At 36.7% G+C, this 27,471-nt stretch overlaps 3 protein-coding genes across 5 annotated transcripts; 2 read left to right on the forward strand and 1 right to left on the reverse strand.

The window, feature by feature from the left end:
• Window positions 1-348: 348 nt before the first annotated feature.
• On the forward strand, window positions 349-2,068 carry LOC121986738 (protein FAR-RED ELONGATED HYPOCOTYL 3-like). The gene is made up of 3 exons (XM_042540681.1): window positions 349-1,016; window positions 1,119-1,189; window positions 1,950-2,068. The coding sequence occupies exons 1-3, from the start codon at window positions 349-351 to the stop codon at window positions 2,066-2,068; spliced, it is 858 nt and encodes a 285-aa protein (XP_042396615.1).
• Window positions 2,069-5,690: 3,622 nt separating this feature from the next.
• LOC121984537 (gibberellin 2-beta-dioxygenase 8-like) lies at window positions 5,691-7,389 on the reverse strand. Its single transcript, XM_042537510.1, has 3 exons — window positions 6,873-7,389; window positions 6,216-6,537; window positions 5,691-5,921 (listed from the first exon to the last, which is right to left on the reverse strand). The coding sequence occupies exons 1-3, from the start codon at window positions 7,322-7,324 to the stop codon at window positions 5,691-5,693; spliced, it is 1,005 nt and encodes a 334-aa protein (XP_042393444.1). The 5' UTR covers window positions 7,325-7,389.
• LOC121984536 (protein ACCUMULATION AND REPLICATION OF CHLOROPLASTS 3-like) lies at window positions 5,722-27,190 on the forward strand. 3 transcript variants are annotated; one of them, XM_042537507.1, is made up of 17 exons: window positions 5,722-6,500; window positions 13,592-13,990; window positions 14,149-14,198; window positions 15,788-15,849; window positions 18,136-18,270; window positions 19,147-19,195; window positions 21,263-21,375; window positions 21,454-21,525; window positions 21,600-21,710; window positions 22,188-22,369; window positions 22,877-23,131; window positions 23,213-23,295; window positions 23,411-23,805; window positions 24,689-24,793; window positions 25,043-25,180; window positions 26,166-26,332; window positions 26,767-27,190. In XM_042537507.1, the coding sequence occupies exons 2-17, from the start codon at window positions 13,707-13,709 to the stop codon at window positions 26,834-26,836; spliced, it is 2,271 nt and encodes a 756-aa protein (XP_042393441.1). In that variant the 5' UTR covers window positions 5,722-6,500; window positions 13,592-13,706; the 3' UTR covers window positions 26,837-27,190. The 3 variants fall into 3 exon arrangements, with proteins under 3 accessions (XP_042393441.1, XP_042393442.1, XP_042393443.1); XM_042537508.1 differs by having other exon boundaries at window positions 21,275-21,375; XM_042537509.1 differs by lacking the exons at window positions 26,166-26,332; window positions 26,767-27,190 and having other exon boundaries at window positions 24,689-24,897.
• The last annotated feature ends 281 nt before the right edge of the window (window positions 27,191-27,471 follow it).

The raw sequence follows: 27,471 nt of genomic DNA on the forward strand, positions 1-27,471 counted from the left end.
GTTATCAGGTGTTCTGGATTGGAGAATAATGATTGGTTAACATTGATGTATGAAATAAGACAAATGTGGGTCCCATTATTTTTTAACCATGTTTTTTCTGTTGGAATGTCAAACAGTCAGCGATCTGAAAGCTCACATTCATTTTTCAAGAAGTATGTATCACATAAGAACTCATTGATGGATTTTATCACACGTTTTAATAGAGCATTGCGACACCAACGACACAATGAGTTAGTTGTCGACTATATTGATATGGTCGAGCAACCTAAGATTAAGACAAACTGGCCTATAGAATATCAAATGGTCAGGGTGTACACTAAAAAAAAATGGTTGGACTTTCAAAGTGAAATGACTGTGAGTAATGGTTATTATGTGCAACAAGCATCTATGGTTGATGATTTAGTGGGTTACCATGTCATGAATTTTCAAAGTGGTTCATCTGCAAAGTCAAGGGTCCTCACACATGACAAACTTGCAGACTACATATCGTGTAGTTGTAGTAAATTTGAATTTGAGGGTATTCCATGTAGGCATATGTTAGCATTTTTCCGTATCAACCAAGTGTCTCTACTGCCTGATAAGTACATACTCAACCGATGGACAAGAAATGCCAAGGTGGGGGCAATCTATGACTTTGGTGCGCAAACTTCCATCGATACTCCAGATGCAAAGTTGATGGCAAGACACTTTAGGCTATCCTATAAAGCTTCAGTAGTTATTGATGTTGCATCTTTAACTGATGAGGGGACAAACATGTTGAATGATCAATTCGATTGTATATACAGTAAACTTCAAGATCTTAACATTAGCAGTAAAAATGACAACCAAAGTCAAAGAAACCAAAGCATCGATGGGGAGCCCTCTATTGTTGACCCTTCTTTGGTCAGGTCAAAGGGGTGTGGAAAACGATTGAAATCGTCAAAAGAGACAACAACCTCAAAAGCGAGACTATGTCGTAGATGCGGTCATCGAGGTGTCTCACACGACAAGCGCAATTGTCCTTTACTACAGCAGAGGTATGCGTCCATTAGTTATCGCCTTAGATCATACATATTTAGCTGCGCATATCAATTTATATCATCCAAAAACAATATAGTAAATAACTATACGATTTCCAGATCAAATGTTACAGAGAAGGATAATACCAACGATGACGAATCGTATGAAGAAGATTTGGCATCTATAGCTGGTACAATCATGTTTTTGTGTACCTATATGACTCAATCTGGACGCATATTTATCTTATAATTTTTGCACTAATCTTGTAGGGTCTAACACCTTGCCCTTTACGTTCTGAGGATAGGTACTACCACTCTCTAGTCTGTAAGTTGAAGAGAGTAATACAGACGATCCTAGAGGTATTGAACATTGTGCAAAATATATTTGAACATGCCCTTGAAATGTAAATGTTTTGACATTACTTTCTCAGGTAATTATATTAGTGAAATGTATGGGTGTTATAACGTGTTATCCTCGTACTAAGTAGCTACTATATTTTGTAGCGGCAACTACCATATATTACTCTATTTGTAAACACCAGATTAAGTTATTGTTGCACATATCACTGATCCATCATTTCCACATAGAGCGCATATTAGCTACTACACTATATGACAATTAGTGAGGATTAGCTGATATACGATGTAGAATCTAATTCGGTGACGTGACGTGATCTGCTAAGGCCACACTGGTCACACGTATTAATACCAAATATATTTATACTCATTAAGAGCTGCTACACGAGGTAACATGCTGCTACAATGTCTGACAGTTTTACTAGCGGTAAGCACTACACACATACATCCAATAGATTATAATTTACTGAAACATGGAAGTTACTTACAAACTTTTTAAAGGTAAATAAAACAATAACAAAGAAATACAAATTTGGGTAAATGCAACAAGTTGTGGAAGCTACATGTATATGTAAATGCTACAATGTGTGACAGTTATTAGTCATAGTAGCTGCTACAACGCTTTGCAAACCAAAGGGATTCTGATGCAGCATCACATATCACTTTTTTCAGCGCCTTTAAGCAATATGATATACAACTACAAACAGGTGTAGCAAGTTATTAGTCTAGGAAGCTGCTACACCGTGTAACAGCAAACCTAAACACATGGCCCTGCAGAAGCATAAAAAATTATACATGTTCCAATCATCCTGTAGCAGGAAAGGCGCTGAAAGAGCGAAAAGTCATGCATCAAAAATAATTTTTCAATCAAGTTGATATGCACAATATGAAAACTATGGCTAAAGTGTAGTGTTAATCTATGCTAGAAAATAGAGGAGCTAGAAATCCGACTTACCAAGTCATCTGCTACAAGGTGTGGCAGCTTCATGCACAGTTAACTGTTACGCGTTGTAGCAGCTTCCTCCCTATGAAGCTGCTACACCTTGTAGCAGCAAAATGAAAGTTCACCGGAGAGCAAGCGGTTGGTGCATCCGACCTTTCACTTTCCCTGTAGGGGCCCAAGTGGTCAGCCGGACGACCTTCGACGAAGACGAGGGAGACGAAGGGAGCGAAGGAGAGAGAATTCCAATTAATCTGTAGCAGGAAAGCCGCTGAAGTAGTGAATTTTTTTTTTAAGAATAATTTCTGAATCGCGTTGATAAAGACAATATGAAAACTATGGGTACCGAGTATGTTAATCTCTGCTAGAAAATATCAAGGTAGCTGCTACAAGGTGTGGCAGCTTCATGCACAGTTAACTGCTACACGTTGTAGCAGCTTCCTCCCCATGAAGCTGCTACACCTTGTAGCAGCAAAATGAAAGTCCACCAGAGAGGAGGCGGTTGGTGCAGCCGACCTTTCACTTTCCCGGCAGGGGCCCAAGTGGTCAGCGGGACGACCTTCGACGAAGACGAGGGAGACGGAGGGAGTGAAGGAGAGAGAATTCCAATCAATCTGTAGCAGGAAAGGCGCTGAAGCAGTGAAAATTTTTTTTAAGAATAATTTTTTAATCGGGTTGATAAAGACAACATGAAAACTATGGGTACCGAGTACGTTAATCTCTACTAGAAAATATCAAGGTAGCTGCTACAATGTGTGGCAGCTTCATGCACAGTTAACTGCTACACGTTGTAGCAGCTTCCTCCCCATGAAGCTCCTACACCTTGTAGCAGCAAAATGAAAGTTCACCGGAGAGCAGGCGGTTGTTGGAGCCGTCGACCATCCAGGTCGTAGCATAAGTCCTTCCGACCTTCTACCACGACCAATCCAAGTCATATCCTACAAGCACGGTTTCATCAGTCGTAGTAGTTGATGCAACGGTTAGAAATGGGAGCAAAGCCGCGGTGCATCTTTATACAATTATTACATTTATTTTTATATCGATTTCACAAGGTAATAACGGTGTGGATTAAGAAATTAAATTGGAGTGAGGTGGTAGGATCTCACAGTAGACCTGCGATTGAAGACGTCGGATCAACTTTCCGGCAGGGAGCGCGAGGGACGAGTTTCGACGGAGGGATCGAGGGAAGGAGGGGGGGGGGGGCGAGCGGCGAGCCAGACGAAAAATATTGAACTTTCTGGGGAAGCGTTAGGTCGCCCGGAGGACGGACGCCGGAGGGGACCGGGAGCGAGGGAGAGAGAGCGGCGAGGGAGAGGGAGGGAGCGGCGAGGGAGATTTTATTTTTGGTAATAAGCGTCGTCGAAATTTTGAACAAAGGCGAGAAAGGAAGAGAGTAACTTTTGTGGATTATTTTATTTGCAGTGAAATCGAGCTGGCGGTGCCACGTCTGCGCGTCGCTCACGGTCGCGCACAAAGCGTCGCCCAGCATAACATCTCTCTCTCTCTCTCTCTCTCTCTATATATATATCTTACTATTTTATTAAAAATCTCCCCCCTTACTAACTAACTTTGATGAAGCCTAAAATATATTTACGTTAATGTCCTTTTTTCTATTTACACTAAAAATAATTCTAAGGTTTATTAGTAATTCCACAAGCGAAACAATCAGTGATCTAGAGTTCGAGACTCAGCTACAGCGTATTATTATGAATTTTTCTCATCATTAATTTTCTCTGGTTGTTTTATATAAAAAAAATATAGTTCTCTTTAGTCACATATCTTAGAATTGACAATACTATGATCAAAGAAGCTTCTATAAATATTTTAGGCCGACAATGTTAAAAAATATACTTTTCTTAGTTTTTTTTACTAAGACAAGTATAATATTAAATTAAAATAATTTTTTGTATAGGGAAGCCCGTTACTGCTGGGATTCTCTAGCGTCACTATTGTATGGACTGACAATCTTACCCAAATAATTAATTCTTGATTTATAAGGGTGACACTAGAAAATTCAAATAATTTAAATTTTTAAAGATCCAAATAATTTATATATTATTATATTACACACGCAAAAGAATATTATAAAATTTTATCGCTAACTTTTTGATTTTTGTTTGGTACTATTGAATCCAAAAGGTTAATAATAATTTTATTATTATTATTTAAAAAAAAAACAATTAGGGGCTCCATCCTCCATGGCATCGAAGCTAAATCCACAGAACTTGCCCTGGTTCTATCGTGCCCGGTAGCCGTTCAACGCAACCCACAACGCCGCCAAGCACCCACTCCGCTTGCCTCCGAGTTCCGCCGTACAATCGAGCGATGCCATCGAGAGAGTCTTCGTCGCTTGGGATTCCTGCAGATTCAAGGGTTTCAAGAATGGACGAATCCGGCAAACCTGTGATACTTTACTCAAATCACGGTGATACGAGTTGCAGTTTTTCTAGGGCTTATTATTCCATAACAGCATCATTGGTGGCTTCCATTATCCATATCGGTATCGTTTGATTCCCAAGTTTTTTTTTTAAAAAAAAATTGTATGGCTGAACTGATGCTATCTCACTCACTAGTGGATGAGTTTGTCTCTGCACTTGTTTTGCTTAATGTTACTATGTATTTGAGAAAATTCAACATTATTTGGTGTTCATGGAAGGAAAATGATGCACATTTCTTTTTCCCTTTCATACTTCCTACCTAGTCTGTTACAAAGATGCACATTAGACATTAGGATTCGTGGCAATGAGTGGTGGGTGGCATATTGCATGGTGAACTTTGCTAAGTCGTTGACGTACCAGCTGCATTATTGTCCTATGGTGAGCTGAATCTAAAGGAAAGCTGCTGATTTTGACTTCCAAGTATCTTGGATATCTTTCTATCTATCAAGTTGCCCCTCGCTTTCTTCAAGAAATCATTTTGGTTCTATTTTGATACAATTTCATCTTCTTTTATTTAACCTTTGTTGTGTTCCTTATTTTCTATGTTCGAAAGCCAGACCTTTTTATATCTAAGCCCCTGTACCCTCCTTTACTATAATGGAGTGTTAGATACAGATCACTACTAATATCAAATGTTTATACTTGATTGTATATGACAGGAAACCTACAATTCTCTTAACCTTACAGATGTTATTTAGTTATTTTATCCAACTTGCACCAACATACACTTTTTCGGGTAAAAGGCAGATTTGAAGAATTTTTTTTTCATCGTGCATGGTAAAAATGGGCAGTTTTAGCGTATGGGGTTCTTTAACATGTCAATTTTGTTTTCATAGAACTATTTCTTTTGGCATGATGCCTACAACTGTCAACACTGGAAGGCCCACTTTATTCTTGTCAATATCTGGTAGCTTCTTAGATTTTTCCCCATATGCTGCAGGTTACTCGAGATGCAAACTATAAGCGGAACATTGGAAGACCCACTTTATTTCCCGTTCTTCTTTTGTCCTCCTCCACTTGTTTCTTGAAGTCACCAAAAGTGAACTGCTTGTAGTGGGAAGGCTCACTGCAGCTCCCTATTATGGAATCCATTGATGGGCAAAGGAAATAGGCAACTGAGTATCTATCTGCCTCAGAATTGCTCATTACCTTGTGCTCTACACTCTTGTAGAAATCATTGCTCCATGCCTGGAACGAATCAGATTAATCAACATATAGTTGAAGGGTAGATTCTCATCTGCATCAGTTAAAATAAAAGGTGGCTGTTCTGTGGTTAATTCTATGCATGTGTGGATGGAACTACTATTGAACTGATGTCATTAGCCATGGCTTGTCGAGCTCTGGTGCAATTATTAACTATGTAGTTCCCTACCACCGCAAAAAAGTTATCTCAAAGAATGCTAATCAATGAAGTAATTTGAAACTTGAAAGTGCTGCCTTGAAAAGGAATGGGATGGCCAATATTTTGTGTGCAGAAGATACCTGAAAGAGATCACCAATGTTGACTATAAGAGCATCTTGGTTAGGTTTCACAGCATACCAACTAGAATCCTTCCTCAATTGGAGGCCTCCAACCTGATCTTGACTGAGGATGGTGAGGAAGTCACTGTCTGTGTGAGGCAATAGGCCAAAGGTGCCCAGTGAATGAGGGCACGGAGGATAATGGTTCAGGCGGAAATAGTTTGTGCTCATACTGCATTTTTCGGCAATAAAATCCCCTGGAAACCCCAAGTTCTCAGCTAGAACTCTTGCAAGCACGTGAGCAAGGTCTGTCATTGCACTTCCCAGCTTTTCCATTGTCTCCCTGAAATAAGTTATATGCTACTATCTTTCGGTATTATGATTTATCATAGTTTGATCATATTGATCTTACACTAGAGTTATTTTGTCATTTATTGGTTTTGGGGGGCAATTATTCTAACTTTGGAAGCAAATGATAAACATTACTACTTAATCATCATAGTTGTCAAATGAGTGTTACCCTAACTCTGATTATGTTTTCTCATATTCCAAAGAAAAGATGAAAATGTCTAAACACAAACAACAGATTAAGAAAAGAAAAGATGAAGATAATGTTTCATGGTGCAATAGGTTGATGGTAAGCATTTTTGACATTTAGGTGGATTCAGGAATGCATACCTAAGAGAACTGAACTCCAAGCTGCACCATTCTTGGTCTTCAATAATCATTTTGAGAGGTACAAGGAAGTTCTCCGACCATGGGAGTTGAGTGAGAGATTTTGCCATGGGGTTTCCCCAACTATAGGTTCCTTTTAGGATTTTGGAGCTCTTTTCTTCAAATGGCTTGGCGAACAATCTCTGCTGCTCCTTCCTCATCTCCTTGAGTAGTTCAGATCTGATCCCATGGTTTATCACAATGAAGAAGCCCCATTCAGTTGCTGCCTTTGCAATGGCCGAAGCACAAGGCCGCCTCTCTTCTTCATCATCCGTCATCCTCAACGTGCTTATGTCGATCAGTGGGAGCTCACACTCCTCCATGACTTCTGAACATTGAAGGTTGGAGGAGTTGGAGAGGAAAGCTCCATACCTTTCTTTGAGGGGAGGGTCAGACAAGGCTTTGGAGTATTGCATCACGGTTAATTTTCCTATAGTTTCACACTATACTCACTGAATGGTGAAGCTTAGAAATCTGGACGAGTGGGTGGCCTTTATATAAAGAGAAAAATCTGAGGGAGGATAGAGAGAAATGCAAGAAAATGGCAATTCACTTGACAAAACAAGGGGAAATTGTAAAAATGAAAATGAGATGTTAAGGGAGACTGTAATTTAAATTTTATATGCTAAACTGAGTGTGGTGACTTGTCCACCATAGCTGGCTGGAATAGCAGGATATGCTTCATTTGTCATATCAATATCAGATTAATTGGGATAAGGTGAGGGCATAGGATGATATATCTTGTATCAGAATTCTGCTGCAACGGTTCAACAAGTAATCATTGGAGAAATGGTCTCAAAAACTTGAGTACTATTTATTTGGAAACATGGAGAGAGGGAAAAAGGGTGCAAATGGGGATGTGGAAATGGAGGGGTCGAGGGGAGGTATTTCTTTTCTCATCAATCAACTGAGTTCTACACTTTCCCTAAAATATATGACAATGTATCTAACATATTTTGATAAAGGGGAAGGTTGGATTTGATTTAATCAAAAAGATGTACAGGGGAAGAGTTTAGGATTCATACAAGACATTTGTATTTCCAAGTATATAATGCCTAAAACTAATTGGGATCAATACGAGACTTTTTAAGAAATCTATTATCGAATAGTAGTTTGTTAAAATTGTCATGCAATTGTTCAAGTATACACCTTTTGGTGCACCGGGAAGCACACCTTGGGGCTCCCCATACATCCAGGATTCAAAATCCAAATTCGCCTCCTGCATTTGAACCACTGGGACCGCTAGGCCATTGTGTGGACCGCCACGTGTTTCCAAATTTACCCCGGTGGCCGGTGGGAAACTTTCGTGAGGTTAGGCCAATCACTTTCATGATTAGTCAGATCATAAGACTTGGATACCTAGATTACGAAAAAAAAATGTGCACCTTTTGTTAATACATGTGGGTCATTATTTTAGCAGCTTCTAAGATTATAGAGTTGTGTTAGAACCATTATTGAACAAGTAGTTACGTATGAATGGGATGTAACAATTCCAGAAGTTAAAACTTGCCAACAATACTTCCATTTTGCTTATTTGGGTGGAAAGCTGACAGGGGAAGAAGGAAGTGACTTTAAATTTTGTTTATTTGGATAAAAAGGAAGGATTGAAATATTGGAAAATGCTTTGATTAAGGCCAATCCATCATTATTTATAAACACTATCCATAAACCGCCTCTAAAATCAATCTCATTGAACATTCTATGTAGATTGTTATCAATGTGTTTAAAATATAGAAGTCAGCCCATTGTGCTGGTTGTTAAAATTGGTATTGTTATACATATGTGACTTTCCAAAAACTTAGGTGTTACAATATCGAATCAATAAAGATTAGGTAGATCAAGTAAGAAAAGTTTTAAAAAAATTCAGAAAATATAAACTATTTTTTTTTTTACTTTCTTCATTTTAATTTGATATCATATTAATAATTAATATAGAGAAGGAAATAAATTATCATAATAGTCAACAATTGAAAAAAAAAAGAAATTGAAGATAATCTCAAATTGGCACCACAATAAAAGGAAATAAATTGAAAAAAATTAAAAAATAAAGCGCCTGCAGTAATTAGAGATTTGATTTTTTGTTATTTGGTAATTAATATTTTTTATTTAAATAATTAATAGGAATTAATTATAAAATACCTACTAAATTATCATATTTTCTTATTTATAAATTTTATTTCCTTATTTACTATTGAATTAAGTTTATAAAAGGAGTTTACAGTCTTATTCTTTAATTAGATTTTTCACTTTTCTTCTCTACGTGAGAATTGACTCCTTCAGGTGAAGATCATGTTTTGCCATCCGTGTCACATCAATAAAATTTATAGTAATTGAATAATAATTAGATAAAATAAAATATTTTTAATATGCAAATCAAATTTGAAAGAGGAAGAACAAAAAAAAGACTTATTTAGGAACAATAAAATAAAATTTATTTAAATATAGATGATAATATAGTAGGGGATAGAATCTAATGAAGTAGCAGGATCTATATAGTTGATACCACTTAGTGGGATAAGACTTAGTTGTTGTTATTGTTGTACAATATTGTCTATTGTATTAACCAAGTAAACAATATGATCAATGATTTTATTATTTATAATAATGATCTGATCATTCAATGAAGAGATCAAAGTCTAATCAAGCTTTGCAGATCATATTTTCTCTTCAACCTTAGCTAGCTCATACACAAGTTTGGAAAGAGTTCAGATGCTTTAGAATTTCATACTTTTTCTTGAGATGGATCTAGTTAATGATATAACTCAGCATGTAACACCTTAGATTTCTAGGTAGCCTAACTCTTATATGATAGTCTTTCTAATTTTCAAATACTTGCATATTCTACTGTATTAATAAATTTTCTATCCTTAATTTCCAAAGTAATCAAATCTCTCACTGAGATTCTGAAAAAAGAGTCAATATTTTCTAAACTTGTTTTTATGCTGGGAACATATTTATCTTTTACATCAATTGATCCACCCATTACAAAGCCCTAGATACCAATCACTGCAATCTCAACAAACACCTTGCTTGCCATTGAGAATAGAACCTCGCACAAGAATTATGATTCAACTTAAATCTTCATCCATGGAGCGAATCAATGGCTATATGATACTAGAGAAGAAGCACAGAGAAAAGTGTACAACTTGTTGGCTGGACTGTGTAAATAACTGTCTTCCTAAATTCTCTAAAACTGAAAGAGAAAAACAAGCAAACTTTCACCTCATGCCCTTCGGACACCACAATCTGTCTTCGAGAAATAGACTTTTCTCACCTAGGCACTCAAATCTCCACATGCTTCTTAGGAGCACCATCACAATCCATACCTCCAAACCTAGGTGAAAATGCTCAAGCTGTCATTTTTCCTCATGGTCCTAAATGAGCCACATCAACCAAATCCTTAAGATATTTCGTTCTAACAAAATTTGCCAAAAAATAGTTGCTATTTGTTGATTGATTAAAGATTGATCTTCCTGACGAATCAGAGGCATTTTGATAAATTTTTTTAACAATTCTGTTTTTTCATCCCCCTAATCAATTAATAGAATGTCTTCAAACAAACATGAGGAAAGAAGTTGGTTTCTTTTCCTCTTAACTTTCCTTTGCCTCCTTCAATCCCTTGCTATCTATTCTCTCCACTTCCATGTGGTATGCGCAATGTTTGACTTGGTTTTCCTTTCATGTCAAAACTAATTTTCACAGGGCCAAGAGGACCGAGATAAGATAAAAGTTAAAGGGTGATTGGGACATGTAGATATGTAGATAGACCCGCGATTGATTTATTATCTCATTCTTCTACAGATGTCATTTTCTGTTTCTTTCACAACTTATTCCTCCATAGCCTTTTGTTATCTCTACTAAAATATTCTTTACACCTCATGTTGAAATTTTCATGGAAATAATCTCTAATCTGTTCAACCTCAGGAGAAAGTTTGCTTCTTATTTCCCTTTGAATTAGTATTCAATTATCAGGACAGATATAATCTAGACATATTTACATTACCTGACACTTATCTAGATTCGGAAAACTGTAAGATTCTTGTTTGATCATGCACTAAGATTCTAAATTCAGTTAATGAATCAAGTGGTAGGGCAAGAACCATGTTGGAAATTCTATCTCCACATAATATGGACTCTTGTCTCAGTGGAAACACTATTGAAAACTGAAATTTGTCAAGGAGGGGGCAATAATCAAACTGTTTGCAAAGCTGCTTTAGTGACCCTGATCTGACTCACTGACTTTACACAACTATAGAGCAACTAAAAACACTCGATCACAACTTTTTTGACTTTGCTTCAAAAGATGATTGTACTGAGGCCACTTGCAGGATTTTTCTGGAAACGGTGAGCAATATCTTATTCTATAGCTTGAGAGATATGTTTTCCATTTGGGATGTTGAGTCTTCTACTTTTGTTTCTTAATTAAGATCAGAATATTCCTGTCATGTCAAGCAGATCATATTTGCAATGTTATTTCCCTTCTCAGCAGCATGCCATTCTTGATCCCTTGGCAGATTCATGGCTCCTATCATCATCATCCTCACTGACTTTAACTTTATCCTGTCTTTTCCTTTTCACCTTCCCATTGAAAACATATTGTTGCTGGGGCAAATAACATGTGAGATTATGAAAAGAGTCCTAATGCTGCACGACAATTATCCTTTGTTGAGATCTTATCTCTTCATTGCATTGCATGAAAGAAATTGAAATTTTTATGTGACTTCTCCGGGGTTCATTCTTTGAATTCCTTATGTAATTCATGCATCTATTTAGCATTACAGAACATTAATGAAAAGTTGCTGTTTTATTGATGTTACAAATTAAAAAATATTGATTTCTTTTTAATCTTTTAATGAGCTTTCATATGGTTGATTTGTTTACAATAAAACACAGTAAGATGTAAATTTGCTGACTGCTATCTAGTTTGTGCCGCTAACTTTCAGTTAACATTGAGGTCCTTCTATCTCATGTTCTTTCTCATTTGTGATAGGTTCTCTCATGATTATTATCGACTGTGATCTCGTACTCACAACCAAATTATGTGCCTTTTTATTGCCTTTGCTGGAGATCAACGGTAACCCAAATTCAATCAAGACAATGCGATTATGGTTCTCCTCAACCTTGCATCAAAGTGCCCAAGGGCAAACTCATCAGCTTTGATCATATACTCTGCCACAATGATGTTACCCTACTCAGTCTTGAAATAGTGGAACTTGGAAAATTTTGTGGCACTTGATTTGTCTTCTGTGACGGTTATATGTAACTCGATCGAGAGTTATCGAGTAGGCATCATGCTCTTGTTTGTTTGTGTTCTAGAGCTTGGCCTGAGAAAGTAAACATGAACAAAGTATTCAACCATGGTAGAGGCCCAATCTAAATATGTCATGTGGGTCTCTGTTTTCCAATCAAAAGTGGGCGATTCAAGTTTATTCACAATGGAAAAGAACTTCTTATGATCTTGAATAGCAGTTCATAAATGCTTTAATTGTCGCTCAATTCTGCTGATTCGGACTTTAGGAATTCGGATAGCAATCTTAAACATATAAGAAGGTAACATTAGAAGTTGACACAAATATGGGTTCTTGTTTCGAACAAGATAAGTTGGTCAAAATAATCGGAACTGGACGAACCGGATAGTATCTCTTTTTTGCAATTCACCATTAGAAGTGCCGGGTTGGGTCGAGGTGATTGCTAAGATCTCCGAGGCTAGGTAAGAGGTATCGATAAAATCTCTTCTTTGACTCGACTCTACCTTTGTCATTCTCGACCCAATCTCTTATATAGTGACACTGTTTCATGTTTGTTTAGGTAACTTTTTATTTATTGTACTCTTAAAGTCTAAAACACCATTTTTGGTGTTTTAAAATTATTTAAATCTTTTATTAAACTAAACTCTTGCTATTTTACTTATAATTATTAACATAATTAATTCACTTAATAAAATAATGATGAAGTGGGGTATATTATGTATCAGCCATGTTGCTCCTAATCATGTAGTAGTCATCACAGTGGCAAGGAAAAAAAAAAAATGAATATGTTCATCCTCGTTTCTGTCAATTCGTCTCAGGATGAACATAGAGAAGGTAAATCATGAATGACTACTAACATTTGAAATAGTAATTAACATATAAGAGAGGTATTTATCTCAGCTATATCAAGATTCGAACCCCGGTTTTCATGATGGTAACACCTTATGTGCTAACCACTAGATCATTCCGAGAGGACAAAAATTGTCCGAGTAAATATTTTATAATGACCGGCTCCACCGTCGAAACGACCCCATATCAAAAAACTCTCTAAAGGATTTTTTTTTTTAAGGTATGGTACCATTGTGTTAATAAGAGCTTACTGTCGAGATAGTACCTCAGCCGACAAATCCCTTTAAAGAGGGATTTATTTGTTGCTAAGGGAACTTGAACCTGGAACCCGGCAAAAAATAAATTAATTCAATTTCTTCGAGAAAGAAATTTATACGTAGAGTATTAAAATTTAAATATTAAGTAGTTCAAATCGTTCAAATTTAATTAAAATTATTTTAACGTAGTCAAATTCACTATTAAATTATTATAATAACTATTAATTAACTATCGTGGCAACTATTAATTGACTGTTATAATAAGATTTTGATTAAGTTTTAATAATTTAAACTAAGTTGTTCAAATCGTTAAAATATGATAATTCAGGGTGCAAAGTAAAATTATGGCAGAATTTTGAGGATACTGGCCGAACCGAGCAGACGAGGATATCGAATGCCTCCTCGTTCGACGGAGAGACCTGATCTCTATCTCGCTGGAGTCCATGGAGATGGAGGCTCTCGCTCGGAGAAGCTCGTTATCCATTTCCGTTGCGTCTCTTTCTAGGCCAAGCTCTCGGTACGGCGTCAGTGCTCGCCGCGACTTCCCCGGCGCGCGGCGAAGGAAACCCTCCTTGCGACTCCGGGTGGAAGCAGAAACGGCCTTGGGCAGCGCGCGCATTGACCGGAGTGAGCCGGTTGAGGTCATAGGGATTGGCAGTAGGAAGGACGCGCTCATCGAATTCTGCTTGAATTCGCCCTCGTTCTCCGAATCTCGCCTTAGGTTCTGGTGAGTGGCCAGAAATGCTTCTCGCTCTCTTTGTTCCTTTCTCTTGTACCAATTTTTTCGTAATTCCGATGCAATGTAGGCTAGAATTGGCGGTTAAACAGAAATATATTGCAGTACGATGATTTTCCATTATGTATTAATCTTTCACTTTATTGTAGGACTATACAAACGAGAGGTTCTCTTAAGCTCCAGAGGTGCCGTGGAACAGGTTCTTTTAACTGCCATCTGTTTTGGAAACTTTCTAAATCACTTCGTTGCGCCTTCATAATCCTAATAGATAGTTAACTTTTCAGCTTAATATGATTTCAAATGAACTTAGATTTTTCAACAAAGCAGTAGATCTACATAATGTTGTACATTGATCATTGAATCATTGTATGCAATGAATGAGTAAGGAAATAAATTTGTTCTACTCAAAGTTAACATATACAATGTTTTCTTGGTTACAGATATTTTAGAAGTGATACTTACTGGAAATCAATACTATATATTTTTTTTTGTTATACTAGGTTGATTGTTCTTGGTTGCCTTTCAAAGTTAAACTGACTTAACCAACAATTGGTTCTTTTGAGAACTTGAGCATTTTTGTCATGTGATGCCAACGTTGAGGAATAACAAAGAAGAAGGGGAGAGAACAACAGATGAGAAAAGAGAGGCGAAGAAGAATTAGAGAGAAAGGAAAATTTAATCATGGCAAAATAATATTACACATAAAGACTACTAATCTACCCATTACTATTAACTGAGAATAAAAATTGGTAGGGTATAAATGTATAGACTGGGTTCATTCATAAAAGCAGGAAATTTTGGGATAAATGGTTAGTCGATCAAATTTAACATTATATTAGTGCCTTGACTGGTAAGTGACTATCATTGACCTTATAGCATTGTGATGTGGAGAATACTATTGAGATTACTTAGTCTTATAGCAGGTGAAGCCAGTGGAGGGAATTAGTAGTTGGTTAGGTTGGCAAATGCAGCTTCAGTTCTGTGAGAGGTGACAATCATCCATGGTGTTGCTGAAGGCTGCAGTTGGTTGACCACTAGGGAAATACATGGGAAAAGATTGGCATATCTGGTGGTGATTTATTGGTTTTTGGTGCATAGGAAGAGGCTAGGTGGCAGATCTGATAGGTGGTGAAGTAGAGCTGTGAACAGGTTGTGGTTTAGCAGTTTTGAGACAGACCAATACCTGATACAACTAAGCTCTCATACCAAATTGACACAAAACAAGGAAGACGGTGACAGGATAGAAAGAAAGACAATTAGAGAAGATTGTTTTTTAATCATGGAAAGATACCATATAAATACCGTAGATGAGAGTATAAAAAGAATTACAAATATATAAAAGAGAGACAAAAGAGGTCATTTTGGATCACTTTAAACTTCTTTCCTGTTTGGAGGAGTTGGGCTGTCCATGGTGATCCCAATAGATAAGAAGGATAAATAAATATGTTGTAAGCATGATGTTTTATCAATTGAATGTCTGTAGCTATGTGAATTAGTCAAATATTAATCTGTACCCAAACACAAACTAATTTGTACACTGCACACTTATTATCAATATGTTTAGTGGAACATGTGTTGCCCACAGTTCTGCATTTCACAGTGCAATTTAACTTCTATTATGCTCTTCATATGCACTGTAATTATGATCTGAATGTGCAAAATGTTGTTGCTTTTTAAAATTGATTTTGATGGTTTTCTTTTTTAGTACAATTAGTCTTCAGCGTTACATATAACACTATCTGTTGGCTTGCATTTGGGAGACTAATAAATTAATTTATTTGATGACAGATATGCTTCAAAAAAAATTGGAATTTCCGCTATCACATCCATGCCCTCCAGCTATTATTCTTGTCTGTACACTTATCTTTTGACCTTCAATATTTTCTTTTAGTGTTTTCTAGCATATGATGATGATATTATTACATGACTTGCTTGAAAAGTGTGAGTGGTAGCATATGACAATGATTGTATTGCTAGGAGAGATAATTGAAAATAAAGTGTAGCCTTAAGTTTATCCTAGAGGTAGGAAATGGGAATGAATAGAAGGAAAGGAGAGAAGGGAAAGGGGAGTGAGAGGAGGGAAAAATGTTGGTTAGTTGAGCAAAGGGAAGGGGAAGAGGAAGAGGAAGAGGAAAGAGATGGCATAAATCAAATGACAAGTTTGTTGGGACCTTGACGCCCGCTAGAGGGGGGTGAATAGCGTCACACCCAAATCGATCGCTTCCTATAATGTTAGTGCACAGCGGAAATACAAAAACAAATACTAACGAGAGAAAACAAACCTAACACGTTGATTTAACGTGGTTCGGAGATAAAGCTCCTACTCCACGGTTGTCCGTAAGGTGGACGATCTCGATCCGTCGGTGGATGACTCCCCGGAAAACCTCCGGCTAGCTCAAGCTCCTTGTCGGTGGAGAAACCTCACCACAAACACTTGAATACAAGCACACCGATCACACGAAGGCTTGGGAGACTCTAATAGGCTTTAACCAAGTCTATTTCGTCAACCATGCCCAAGCACCTCGAGCTCTATTAAATAGAGCTCGAGAGGAAAACACTAAGCTATTTTCCGACTGGTCCTTTAAGTGAAGCCGACCGTTACCCAACATTCAGCTACCAGTCGACTGCTACAGTGTACCAGTCGACTGCTACAGTGCTGCTACAGTGTCACAAAAGTACTGTTAAAGTGTTGCTACAGTACTGTTACATTGTCGCTACAGTGCTGCTACAGTAAATCCTAAAACACATAGAATTTTGCCTGAGTACAATCACTCAGCACTCGTCCTCGTCCGACCAACCTAGACCTAGCCTTCTAGCCTCCTCCATCAACCTCCCGTCCCTCGGATGTCTCCCCATCCTTTACGTCTTGCCTTCTGGAGCTTCCTTCGGTCTTGTTCATATTGTCGGGTCTTCCTTTGTCAAGAGGCTCCTCACCTCCGAGACTTCATCCATTGCCAAGTCACACTTGGACTTACGTTGCCAAGACTACATGCTTGGACTTACACCGCCAAGACTCATTCTTGGACTTACACCGCCAAGACTCATTCTTGGACTTTCCTCCTTTGCCAAGATCAAACTTGGACTTTCCTTGTTGTACCTGTATCCTGCACACTCACAATGCATATCAAATACAACAATAAACCTAACTTAAACCTTTGCCCAAACATCAAAACCTAGGGCACCTAGATTGCTCCAACAATCTCCCCCTTTTTGATGTTTGACAACCTGTTTAAGTTAGGGAAACATAAATGCAATACATATGCAAATAAATATGCAAATCAACTCATGCATAAATAATGGAACCTAAATCCCTAGGCTCCCCTTTCACCTAAGCTCTCCCTTGAGCTAGGATTTCCCGCAAAGGTAAACTTCTCCCCCTTTGCCTAAACAATCGCTCCCCCTTCACCTAAGCTCCCCTCGAGCTAGGATTTCTTGCAAAGGTGTATAGGTTTCCCACTTAAACCTAAACTTCTCCCCCTTTGCCATACATCAAAAAGAGCTCCAACAATATCCCAATTGTTGAAAACATGTCATCCAAATTGACCCTAAACATCTCTTCAAGTCTTGTTGGAAGGGGAGCCTTAAAATTACTTCCATGTGACCTTAAGGTCATGGATTCTAGTCATGAAATAGTCTCTTGCAAAATACAAGGTAAGGTTGAGTACAATAGACTCAATGTGATCCGACCCTTCCATGAGACCCCACATTAGCAAGAGCTTCGTGCACCGGGCTGCCCTTTATCTCTTTAGGTCTTGTTGCATGTGTGTCAATTTTGTGTGTGGTTTGCCCCCGATGTTAGAAATTACTATGGTTATCTCATGCCCAGTCTATGCATGCATAATAGCATGTCAAACTGTACCAACACATGATGCAGTCTCTAGTCAAGTACTCAAATGTACTACCACAAACTGGCAAAAATTCCTACATTAACTGCTAAAGCTCAAAGTTTACATTGTTCATTTATGTACATCAGTCTAAGCAGTAAATGGTAGTGTGCTGCACATGAAATGATAGGTTAATAATATTTACTATCATGCTTTTAACATCAGAGTGAACTTGATGTCAGTATTGTATATTTATTGAATATCAAATTTTATTCATGGATAACTATCTGTGTTTTATGCCCCTCTTTTTAGGTAGCAAGTTCAGGTCATGATCTCGATCATGTTACAGCTTTAGAACTTTTAGATGCTGTTAAGTCAGCTGGTGGTCTAGCTGTTGCAATTTTATTAAAGCCATTTATGTTTGAGGGACAAAGACGGCTGAAGGAGGTATTGTATATTTGCTTAATTTTGAACATTGACACTATATTCTGGTAAGCTGTATATAACAAAGAAGATTTCCTTACAAACATTCTGGAGGGTTATCCTGCAATTGATAAATGAACAATGAACTATTAAGTGGAAATTGTACACAAGAAAGCAGTCATGTGTTTGCATTGGAAGTTCTTGTTCAGTGCAAGATATATTAGCCTGATCCTGACACTTGCTTTGCTACTGGATCTAGTTACTGGTCGTCCTGGAATGGAATACTGAGATTGGAAGTTTGCTTCCTTTCTGAAATGGGAAGAATTATCAGATTTGTTACTGATCTAGTTTGTTCCCTTTGCTTCTTCTGCCACATGCATGAATCCATTGTCTATTTTTCTGTATAGCTAGGGTGCTACATTTGCAGTGGCAGACAAGTCCAGTGGACATGTTAGCTACTGCCAATTCAGATCCTTGAAGTTGAGTAGTTTCTCATATTTCATCTAAGAAGGAATAGTGTTTGTCTCATGAAATGGGCTGTGTGCTGTGGTAACATGTTGCAATGAGTTTAAGGTTGTTCTTGCTATTAACAATAGCTATGTCAGTTTGTTGTCAACCTTTTTTATGGAAACTATCATTGTTATTTCAGTGCCTAATTGAAAACAAGAAGTCATTCAGCTACTTGGAATTTTTCCCCTACAAATGGTTCTGATTAGTGTATTTCACTAATCAACCTGAGAACCAAAATCCTCACTAGATGTTTGGTATTGCACACGATAGTGTAAAAAACACTAGATGACTCTCAAAATAAGTCTAAGAACTCGCCAGTTGCTACTTTAGCTGGTTTCTGGAAGTTATTGAATTCCAATGGAAGTTGAAAGTATCTGGATCAATCTGCAGGTAGAATATCTGGAGCGTAAACTGAAAGCTTGCTCACACTTTTATATTGGTAAGTTGGTTTTTATTTTTTTATTTGTTCTAGAATTTTATCTCATTAATGTTTAAACCTTATAATATAATCTTCTATTTATCAATTTAGCTTTATGTCATTTATATCCACTCAAATTTGATGAAATTTACTTGTGTTTTGACGTGAAGCTAACCTAATCTCTTTGAATCTAGTATATATGAATTCAGAATTGTTTTTATTATATTTTGCATATTGGTAAATGCATCATAGATCAATTAGAGTAAAGCCTATCCACTTTTTACCGTCAGTATTACTGACTGATATTTTCAAGGGCATTTCAATAATTTTGTATAGAAACCAATGTGCTGACCAACTTTGTGGGTATTGAGATTCTACCTACCTAGGAACAATGTAGGTGCATAGAATCAGAGTGTAGGATCAGAAGATCCTACAATTTAACATATTACTTTCCAGAAAATAATACTTTTCCAAAACATACTCGACCTTTAAAATTTATTGTAGCATTAATTTTCAGTATCTGATATTATGATTAGCAGTTCAAACACACATCATTCTAATATCTAAGGCATAATTAAGATTATTCATTTTGTAAATATATGATCAATCAATATAATTGTTAAGACACTGCACTTTTATGACAAAAACAAAAGAGATTCTTCTAATCAGAAGGTCGAAAGATTTTTTATCATCATCTTGAAACCTTGTTTGTCCCAATTATTTGAGTTCGGATACATGAATCGATTCAGCTTTATATAAGACAATAACACTGCTAATATTCTTCCGTAAGACACCTGCAGTCACGATCCTGGCGGACCTCATATTTGTGGGCAAAGAGCTTGTGAGATAGATGTTAAGTTTATAGAATTTCAGAAATGCAGTGGATGCTAAAGGTAGCTGGATTTGATGGAAAGATCAGGTTAGTCTATACGTAGAAGAATCACAGCACCATTCATTTTTATCCAGAATTGAAGATGATGGCATAGATTGGTGACGTTTGGGGTAAATAGGCATCCTAGATTGAGAAATAGATCAGAGCCTGTGAAAGATTGTAGGTTAGATTTCTGCTCCAAGGGTTGCTATCGCCTCTGCTCCTTGGGTTGCTATTGTTGATTTTATTGATATCAGAAGTCTTGAGGAGCATCAAGGAGGTGAGCACTCAATCATCAAAGATATTTAGCTTTTAACAAACTTCTAGACGACTGTGGCCTTCTGGAGTTATCTACACATGGTCCAAGGATCACTTGGAGGGTAGTAGATTGAGAACGAGGAAGTTTGTTTCAAAGGTTGGATTGATCAGTGGCTAATTCAGATTCGAGCAGTTTGTGAGGAAGCTTTTGTTAGATTCTTCCTTGAGTCACATCTGGCCATCATCCACTGCTGCTATGGACACCCACTAACGCAGGAATATCTAGAAGTGCACAATCATTTCTATTCTTAGCGTGTTAACAGTCTCATGAGCCCTTCTGGATACTGCTAATGGAGAATAGGAGTCTACAAGAGATCTCCAATTGAACCTACAAAATTTGAAGGATTCTCTTTTGAAATGGTTGTGTTGGTCTTTGAAAATATTTCTTTAGTGAAAGCCACATATTATTGCACACTAAATGGAATTCAAAAGGTTTTGAATTTCTGGAATGATAACCATTGGGCATGTGAACTAGCACAGTTTTCTATACTTTATCTGATTACTTGCAGTATTTTCTCTAACTCTTGATTTACAGTGGTTGAAGTGGAGGTCTAGTGCTAAGTGACACAGTATGATGAACACTTTTTTGTTGCAGTATCATTATTCTTGAGCCTTTATTGAAACAGGATTGTTAAAAATAGATTAACTAACATTTGGCTTTTGACAATGGTGAAGAATTCAGTTGTTTTTCATTCTTCTATCTTGGTAGCCAATCATAGATCATACTGAAATTTGGTTTTGTTTTTAATCATATGATTGTTCACTGAGTTTAGATTCGAAGTATCCTGCAATGAATCTGGTGTTTCTTAGCATCATAGCCATTGGGCATGTGTAATTAGAATAGTTTTCTATACTTTATCTGACTACTTGCGGTATTTTCTCTATCTCTCAACTTGCAGTGGTTGAAGCAGATACTTTACTGAAGAGAGAAGTAGAAACTCTAGCTGAAGCTATGGAAACTGCAAATAGTGCTGTCTTCTTTGCCCTGTGGACAATATCTGTTATGATAACTGTAAGTTTGCATCCAATTGATCACCATATTGAACTCTGGCAAATTTTACTGATCATTTTGTTCATTTCTGATTGTCAGGAGAGTTTTGCCAAATATCAGAGTTTAACAAATTTGCAAATGAGAGAAGTTAAATCAATGGAAGTAGTAAAAGTAGGGCATCTTCATTTACAATAAATTTTCATTTGTTTTCGCACCCCTTATCTATGTGTAGCTTTTGTGAACAGATTTTACGCAGAAATGGTGAAGCTAAATCTGGTTTTGGAGCTGGTTATGATATTAAATCATCAATTAAACAGGCCATCTTCCATTGTCCTTTTCTTCCTGGTGGTATAAAGGTACTGGACTTACTCGAATGGTTTTTGATCATTTGTGTATTGCATTTGAATCATTAGTCTCTTGACAGTTTTATATCTGCTCTTTCTGACTGTTTCATGTGAATCATTAGTCTCTTTAAAAAAAATTCTATGCTCTTTCTTGTTTTTATTTGAGGGTTACTGAAAATAATAGCACTGCACAATTGTTTTTTAACATTTTTCCCAAAAAAAATTAGGCAGGACTTCATCATGTTTAGATGTTATGGTTTGGCTTGTGAGTGCCACAATTGGAATGCCATCTGCTGCAATCAAATACTCGTATTAAATTCTGACACTAAATGTAAGGAGAAGACAAATGAACAATCACACTGTAGCTGTTTCCAATTTGATTCACGAGTCTACAACTTGATGCATATGTAATCCAATAGTTTATCCTATATCAGGTTGATTATGTGATGGAACTTAAATATTGACTTTATGGTCATTGTTGATGAACAGGACTTGAATGGCCTAGTTATTGTTACCTTTTCAAGTGCTTCTTATTTGGACCAAAGTGATCTGCACTCTGCCATTGTTATGTTCCGTGAAATTTCTCAGTGCAAAAGTGAAATCATTGTTTCCCAAGTTCAAGAACCTCAACTGGAGTCGAATTTAGTCATAACGACTGTTCTAATTGTGGGGTATGGATATGGGAAGTGAACTTTTTCTACTTATCTATGTATGCAGTGCTTTATGTATGCCAGATTTTATTCATTTATTCAATTTATGCCTCTAATACTAGAGTTTATCCTAGATGTGTTGTATTAGCTTCAATTTCGGATCTTGTCTTTCATAATCATCAACATACTAAGACACATGACTAGCCAAAGGAACCAGATCTTGTCGTTATAGGTATGAAGAACCTATTTTGTTAGAAGACCTTGTAAATATCTGTAACAAGCTATTATAGTCCCATATTTAGAAGTATGGATCAATTGGATAGATCTATATGTCTAGGCGAACGACCTGATTTAGGTTAGCATTTCGGCTAAGGTTTCAAGGCCTAACAAGCTAATGCATCGGTTCTCTAATCAGGCTATGACTTGTCAATGTCTTTTTTAATATATGTTGTTTTGGTTTCTCTTCAGTAGGGCCTGTTTGTAGCAATGTCTCTCTGAAATGTTTACTTTTCTTTATTTTGTCATCAGTAATCAGAAAATATCTTCTCCTAAGAGGGGAGTATTGATGAGTTTAGCTCTTCGTCTTCCATTCCTGTCCTCCCTCATGGGTGGTGGGAATTTCTTTGAATCTAAAGAAGATATGACAGTTTGTGCTTCAAAATCCACATCTGATGCATCCAACCCATCAGAGAACTGGGAGATCTCAAATTTTGAATCGGCTAGTAGTGCTGTTGATTATCATAATCAATGCACTCAAGAAATAGAAAATACATTATCTGGAGAGTATGTAAAACATCAAATTTATGTATTTTGGCTATATTGGAGAATATAGTAATTGATTTGGTCTTTGTCGCTTTGTTGCAGAGAATCAAGAGTCCTACATAAAGTTAAATCATCAGATTGCAATATCAATTTTCTGCACAAACATAGTTATGAAACAGAACATGGTATGCCAAATTCAAAAGTGTCTTCTCCTGTCAAACCCTAAATTAATTTTGAATCTGTTTGTTTACGTTTTTTAGGCAAGCCCACTAATCAAACTGCATTGTTTTTGTTCAACAGATGCAAATATTCAGAATGAACCACCTAGCAGTTTGAGTGATGACCCTGGATTCCATATTGCACAGTTGTGGGCTAAAGAGCGTACTTCTTTACATTTAAATGGTAAAGCAAATGAAACAGAAATCTTGAGTCTTCCAATTGGTATAAAAACCTCCATTTTGTGCTCTGGTTATTCAATGAATGTTGATCTGAGTGTTTTGGAAAAATTTGACAATAATAACAATGCCAAAGAATCCACAAGTGGACAAGCTATTGCTTCTGGAAATGTACTAACAGAAGCAGGTATGGAGGCTGTGCTAGAAATCTATAATTCCGCATTGGCATTAATAAAAGGCAGAAATCTGAATGGATCTCAAAATGGTGGGCTGCTTTCTGCCCGTGCTGCTTCTATGCTGGTAAGTTCTAATTTTCTTTGACAGCCTAGAATGATTTGATAAAAACAAATAACAGCAACCAAGTTGTGACTAAGCATGCACACTGGCATCTATTTATCAACATGTTTGTGATACATAAAAGGTAGTTCTTTTAGACCCACAGTGAAAGGTGATATCTATCTGATAGCCATCGAGTGTGTTGTATCTCTATTAACCAATGTCGCCCCATAAGAAATTTTGCAACTTGAAAACATTTCATGCTTTTGATTCTTTTCTTTTTTGCAAATATTTGACATTGAAAGGTTCTTTTAGGTTCATTTGATTGGAGCATAAATGAAGAAAATAAAGTAATTCATGATCTAGTGCAAGATAATAACCTCTTTGGCACAAATAGACGAATCATTTAACCGTTAACAAGATAACCAAGACAGGTGAAGGCACAAAAAATAAAAATAATTCTTATTTGGTTGCGACAGGTTGTTCGGTTGGCCATGTCCTTTTGACCTGAATAAGGCTAGGGTCTTCCGATCAGCATATAATCACGTAGGAAAAAAATTGTGGTTATGAAATTAATCTTTGTAAATCCAATTTTATATCAATAGACTTTGAAACTCAAAATTCATAAAAGAAAAACAAAGATGGGAGAACTATATCCTAAGATCTAGTCATACATCATCCTAGCAGAGACCTGATACAAGGGTAATTCTGGTGAAGTTACTAGACTTTAAGACTGACCTTGAAGACCTAATACAGCAGCAATTTATAAATAGTTGATGAACCTTACCCTATATAGAGACGGTTCTATTGGAGATTGAGAAGACTCACCCCCTCCCATGTCACCCATAAACTAAGTGATGGGGAGTCACTTGAGTTGACTGAAGTATGTTTCACAATTATTTTGCAGGAAGCTGAAAGAGAATCACAGAAGAGTTGGACGCCTGTCCTGGAAATACAATATAGAGGGGGAAGCTATAAAGGACGATGCCAGGGAGGTTTACCTGAAGGAAAGGTATATTTCTATATCAAAAGAGTAACTCGGTGCACGAAGCTCCTGTCAATACGGGGTCTCGGGGAAGGGTTTATTGTATGCAGCATTACCCTACTTTGCAAGAGGTTGTTTCCGAGACTCGACCCCATAACCTCTAGGTCATATGGCGGCAACTTTACCGTTGTGCCACGGCTCCCCTTCTATGAAATGGAATTCATGTTTTGTTTTGCTAAACTCCAATTAGATTTTTAACTTGTCAACTTTATCTAGGGTCGGCTAATGTTCAAGGATGGATGCTTTTATGATGGCATATGGCACAATGGAAAGAGATGTGGTCTTGGTTCATTTTACTTCAGTAATGGTGATGTGTACCAAGGATCATGGAGGGATGATCTTATGCATGGGAAGGTAACTTTTGACTTAGCTCTAATACAGTCCTGTACTATCTTGTGCCACCTAGCTTCAATAGTAATGGCAATAAATCATCAATGGTGTAGTAAGGGGTATAAAAGTTGTCTACATAGCAATAATCAATACTTGTTAGGTCGGAGAATAGATGGTTCAGCTTGTATTTTATTGACAAGTCAATGAATTGATGTTTTTTTGCAAATGCCATAAATCCTTCATTATCCAACTGTTCATACTATGTAGTTGCTAACAGGTTTTTTAGCTATCTAATAAGGTTTCTGCTCCATAGTCCTTTATAAAATAATCTGTACACTATACAATAATAGAAAAGACACTTGTCACACTGCTATGTAAAATATGAATATAGATATCCATTCATATCAATGCAGAATAGGAGTTTCCTCTGGTGGATAATATTATCTTCCTCCTTTTAGAGAAATACTGTCTATTGCCCTACTTTTCTTTGGTGAATTCATTTGTTCTATAAGAATGTATTAAACAGTTTTCTCAAAGAAATTTAAATGCCTCCTAGTGCATGTGAAAAACAAGCTGAATAATTAGAATGTTTTGGCAGAATAAGAATCCATCTGAGTTGTAATCTTGCTTTGTGAAGATCAAGGTTTACAGTTTCGATTTGTGTTGAGGCTTTGGTGCCTGCAAGGAATGGATTTTTTTTGCAGACCAGAATACCATGTGTCAATATGACTTGGTATCAGTTGGCACCGGTCAACTATACAAAGACAAGAAACATGATGCATCTTCATCTTCAAAATCAACTTAGCACTGTTTTATACTGAACCCTATAGGCATATACTAAACTAAAATAGCTAGTCTAGTTTAGTAAAAAGTATAGTAACCTAAATCTGATATTTCCTTTTTTATTAATATAGTTCCTACTTAGTATTTTCTGTGACCAGTACACTTAAAACTAATATATATAAATTTTTTTTTTCTCCTTGATGAAATCTTTTATGCATTTGTGCAGGGTTGGTTCTATTTTAGTTCCGGAGATCGCTGGTTCGCAAACTTTTGGAAAGGGAAGGCCAATGGTGAAGGGAGATTTTACTCCAAAAGTGGTAGTATATATTTTGGTAACTTCAAAAATGGTTGGCGAGATGGACATAGCTTGTACATAGACACAGATGGATCAAGGTACTTGTAAGCTCTTATTGATTAGGTTCGGCATCTGCATCTAATTTTGAATTAAAACAGTTCTAGTTTTATACTTATTTGACCTGTTATAATTTTCATATGCAACTTTAGTTGCAGTTCCATTTGGTGTCCTGCGAACAAATAACTCTTAAGTGCTATTTAAAAAAGAAAATTACATGTCATTAGTAGAAATGTCAAGTGCCCACTTGAGGTGGCACCATCCAACACAGTTATGATGGAGGTAGATGAAGTGTTAAGTGCATACGAACCGGTTTGAGAATCTTAGGGGGATAGATATTCACCTCTACGAGATATTTGCAAAGATGCAACTGCAGTTCATGTTACATCAATTTTCTCTCAAGTCAAGAAACACCTCGTTTCATAAATTTTTTGTTTCCGTAGATAATTTTTGTATGGTGTTTGCCCCATCATAGGTGGACCGAGGTATGGGAAGAAGGTACCCTTGTTAGCAGGACTCAGCTGGATGATGCAGCTTCTGGCTGATGCGTTTACAAATCTAGTAGACTAGTTCGGATGCTTACATTTTGATAAAACGATGCCCTATAATTGCTGAAACGTGCTTCTGTATACAGCGAGCAGTTTTTGTACAAAATTTAAGTTTGCAATTCTTGATTGCTAGAAATGTAGTGTGTAAATTGTGTCGTAGGGAACAGAATTAGAACTTCGCCGTCAAAGAATGGATATCTAGTCATTTGCTCAATTGCATTTGATGTTTTGTTTGACATTGGTGTATCTTTAGATCGATGAACTTATGCTGTTAAGGAATCTTGCTTGCTTTGTTGTAAAGACAGACAATACCGCACCATTCCATTTATAAGCACTGGTTCTTTAGTTCAATCTATCTAATTGTTCTAGATGTATACTGATAATTGTTTTTCATTCTTTAATTTGGTTTAGAAAATTCTCATTTTCTTATAAATATGGAAATTCTTTATAATTCTTGAGAGTGTATTCTTCCTTTTAACTTGAGCTTCTTACTAACATTATTGTAAAAAAGGTGCTTTTAATTTTTACTGCAAAAATAATATATATTTTTTATTTTCCCACTAAAATATAAATAATATTGCACTGCTTTTTTTTCATCTTTTTGTTTAGCTTAAATTCTATCTAAGCTGCCA

Source organism: Zingiber officinale, chromosome 5B, assembly GCF_018446385.1.
Source record: "Zingiber officinale cultivar Zhangliang chromosome 5B, Zo_v1.1, whole genome shotgun sequence".
In the NCBI taxonomy this organism is placed as follows: domain Eukaryota; kingdom Viridiplantae; phylum Streptophyta; class Magnoliopsida; order Zingiberales; family Zingiberaceae; genus Zingiber; species Zingiber officinale.

What these genes read in the sequence shown, in the direction of transcription:
- LOC121984536 (XM_042537507.1), top strand. Translation starts at nt 13,707, where the DNA reads ATGGAGATGGAGGCTCTCGCTCGGAGAAGCTCGTTATCCATTTCCGTT. An exon ending in GCCCTCCAGCTATTATTCTT is followed by an intron (nt 15,850 to 18,135) that starts GTCTGTACACTT and finishes CCCTCTTTTTAG; the next exon opens with GTAGCAAGTTCAGGTCATGA. An exon ending in GAAAATACATTATCTGGAGA is followed by an intron (nt 23,132 to 23,212) that starts GTATGTAAAACA and finishes GCTTTGTTGCAG; the next exon opens with AGAATCAAGAGTCCTACATA.
- LOC121986738 (XM_042540681.1), top strand. Translation starts at nt 349, where the DNA reads ATGACTGTGAGTAATGGTTATTATGTGCAACAAGCATCTATGGTTGAT. An exon ending in TGTCCTTTACTACAGCAGAG is followed by an intron (nt 1,017 to 1,118) that starts GTATGCGTCCAT and finishes TACGATTTCCAG; the next exon opens with ATCAAATGTTACAGAGAAGG. An exon ending in AGATTTGGCATCTATAGCTG is followed by an intron (nt 1,190 to 1,949) that starts GTACAATCATGT and finishes AATGTGTGACAG; the next exon opens with TTATTAGTCATAGTAGCTGC.
- LOC121984537 (XM_042537510.1), bottom strand. Translation starts at nt 7,324, where the DNA reads ATGCAATACTCCAAAGCCTTGTCTGACCCTCCCCTCAAAGAAAGGTAT. An exon ending in TTGGAGTTCAGTTCTCTTAG is followed by an intron (nt 6,538 to 6,872) that starts GTATGCATTCCT and finishes AACTTATTTCAG; the next exon opens with GGAGACAATGGAAAAGCTGG. An exon ending in ACATTGGTGATCTCTTTCAG is followed by an intron (nt 5,922 to 6,215) that starts GTATCTTCTGCA and finishes GATTCGTTCCAG; the next exon opens with GCATGGAGCAATGATTTCTA.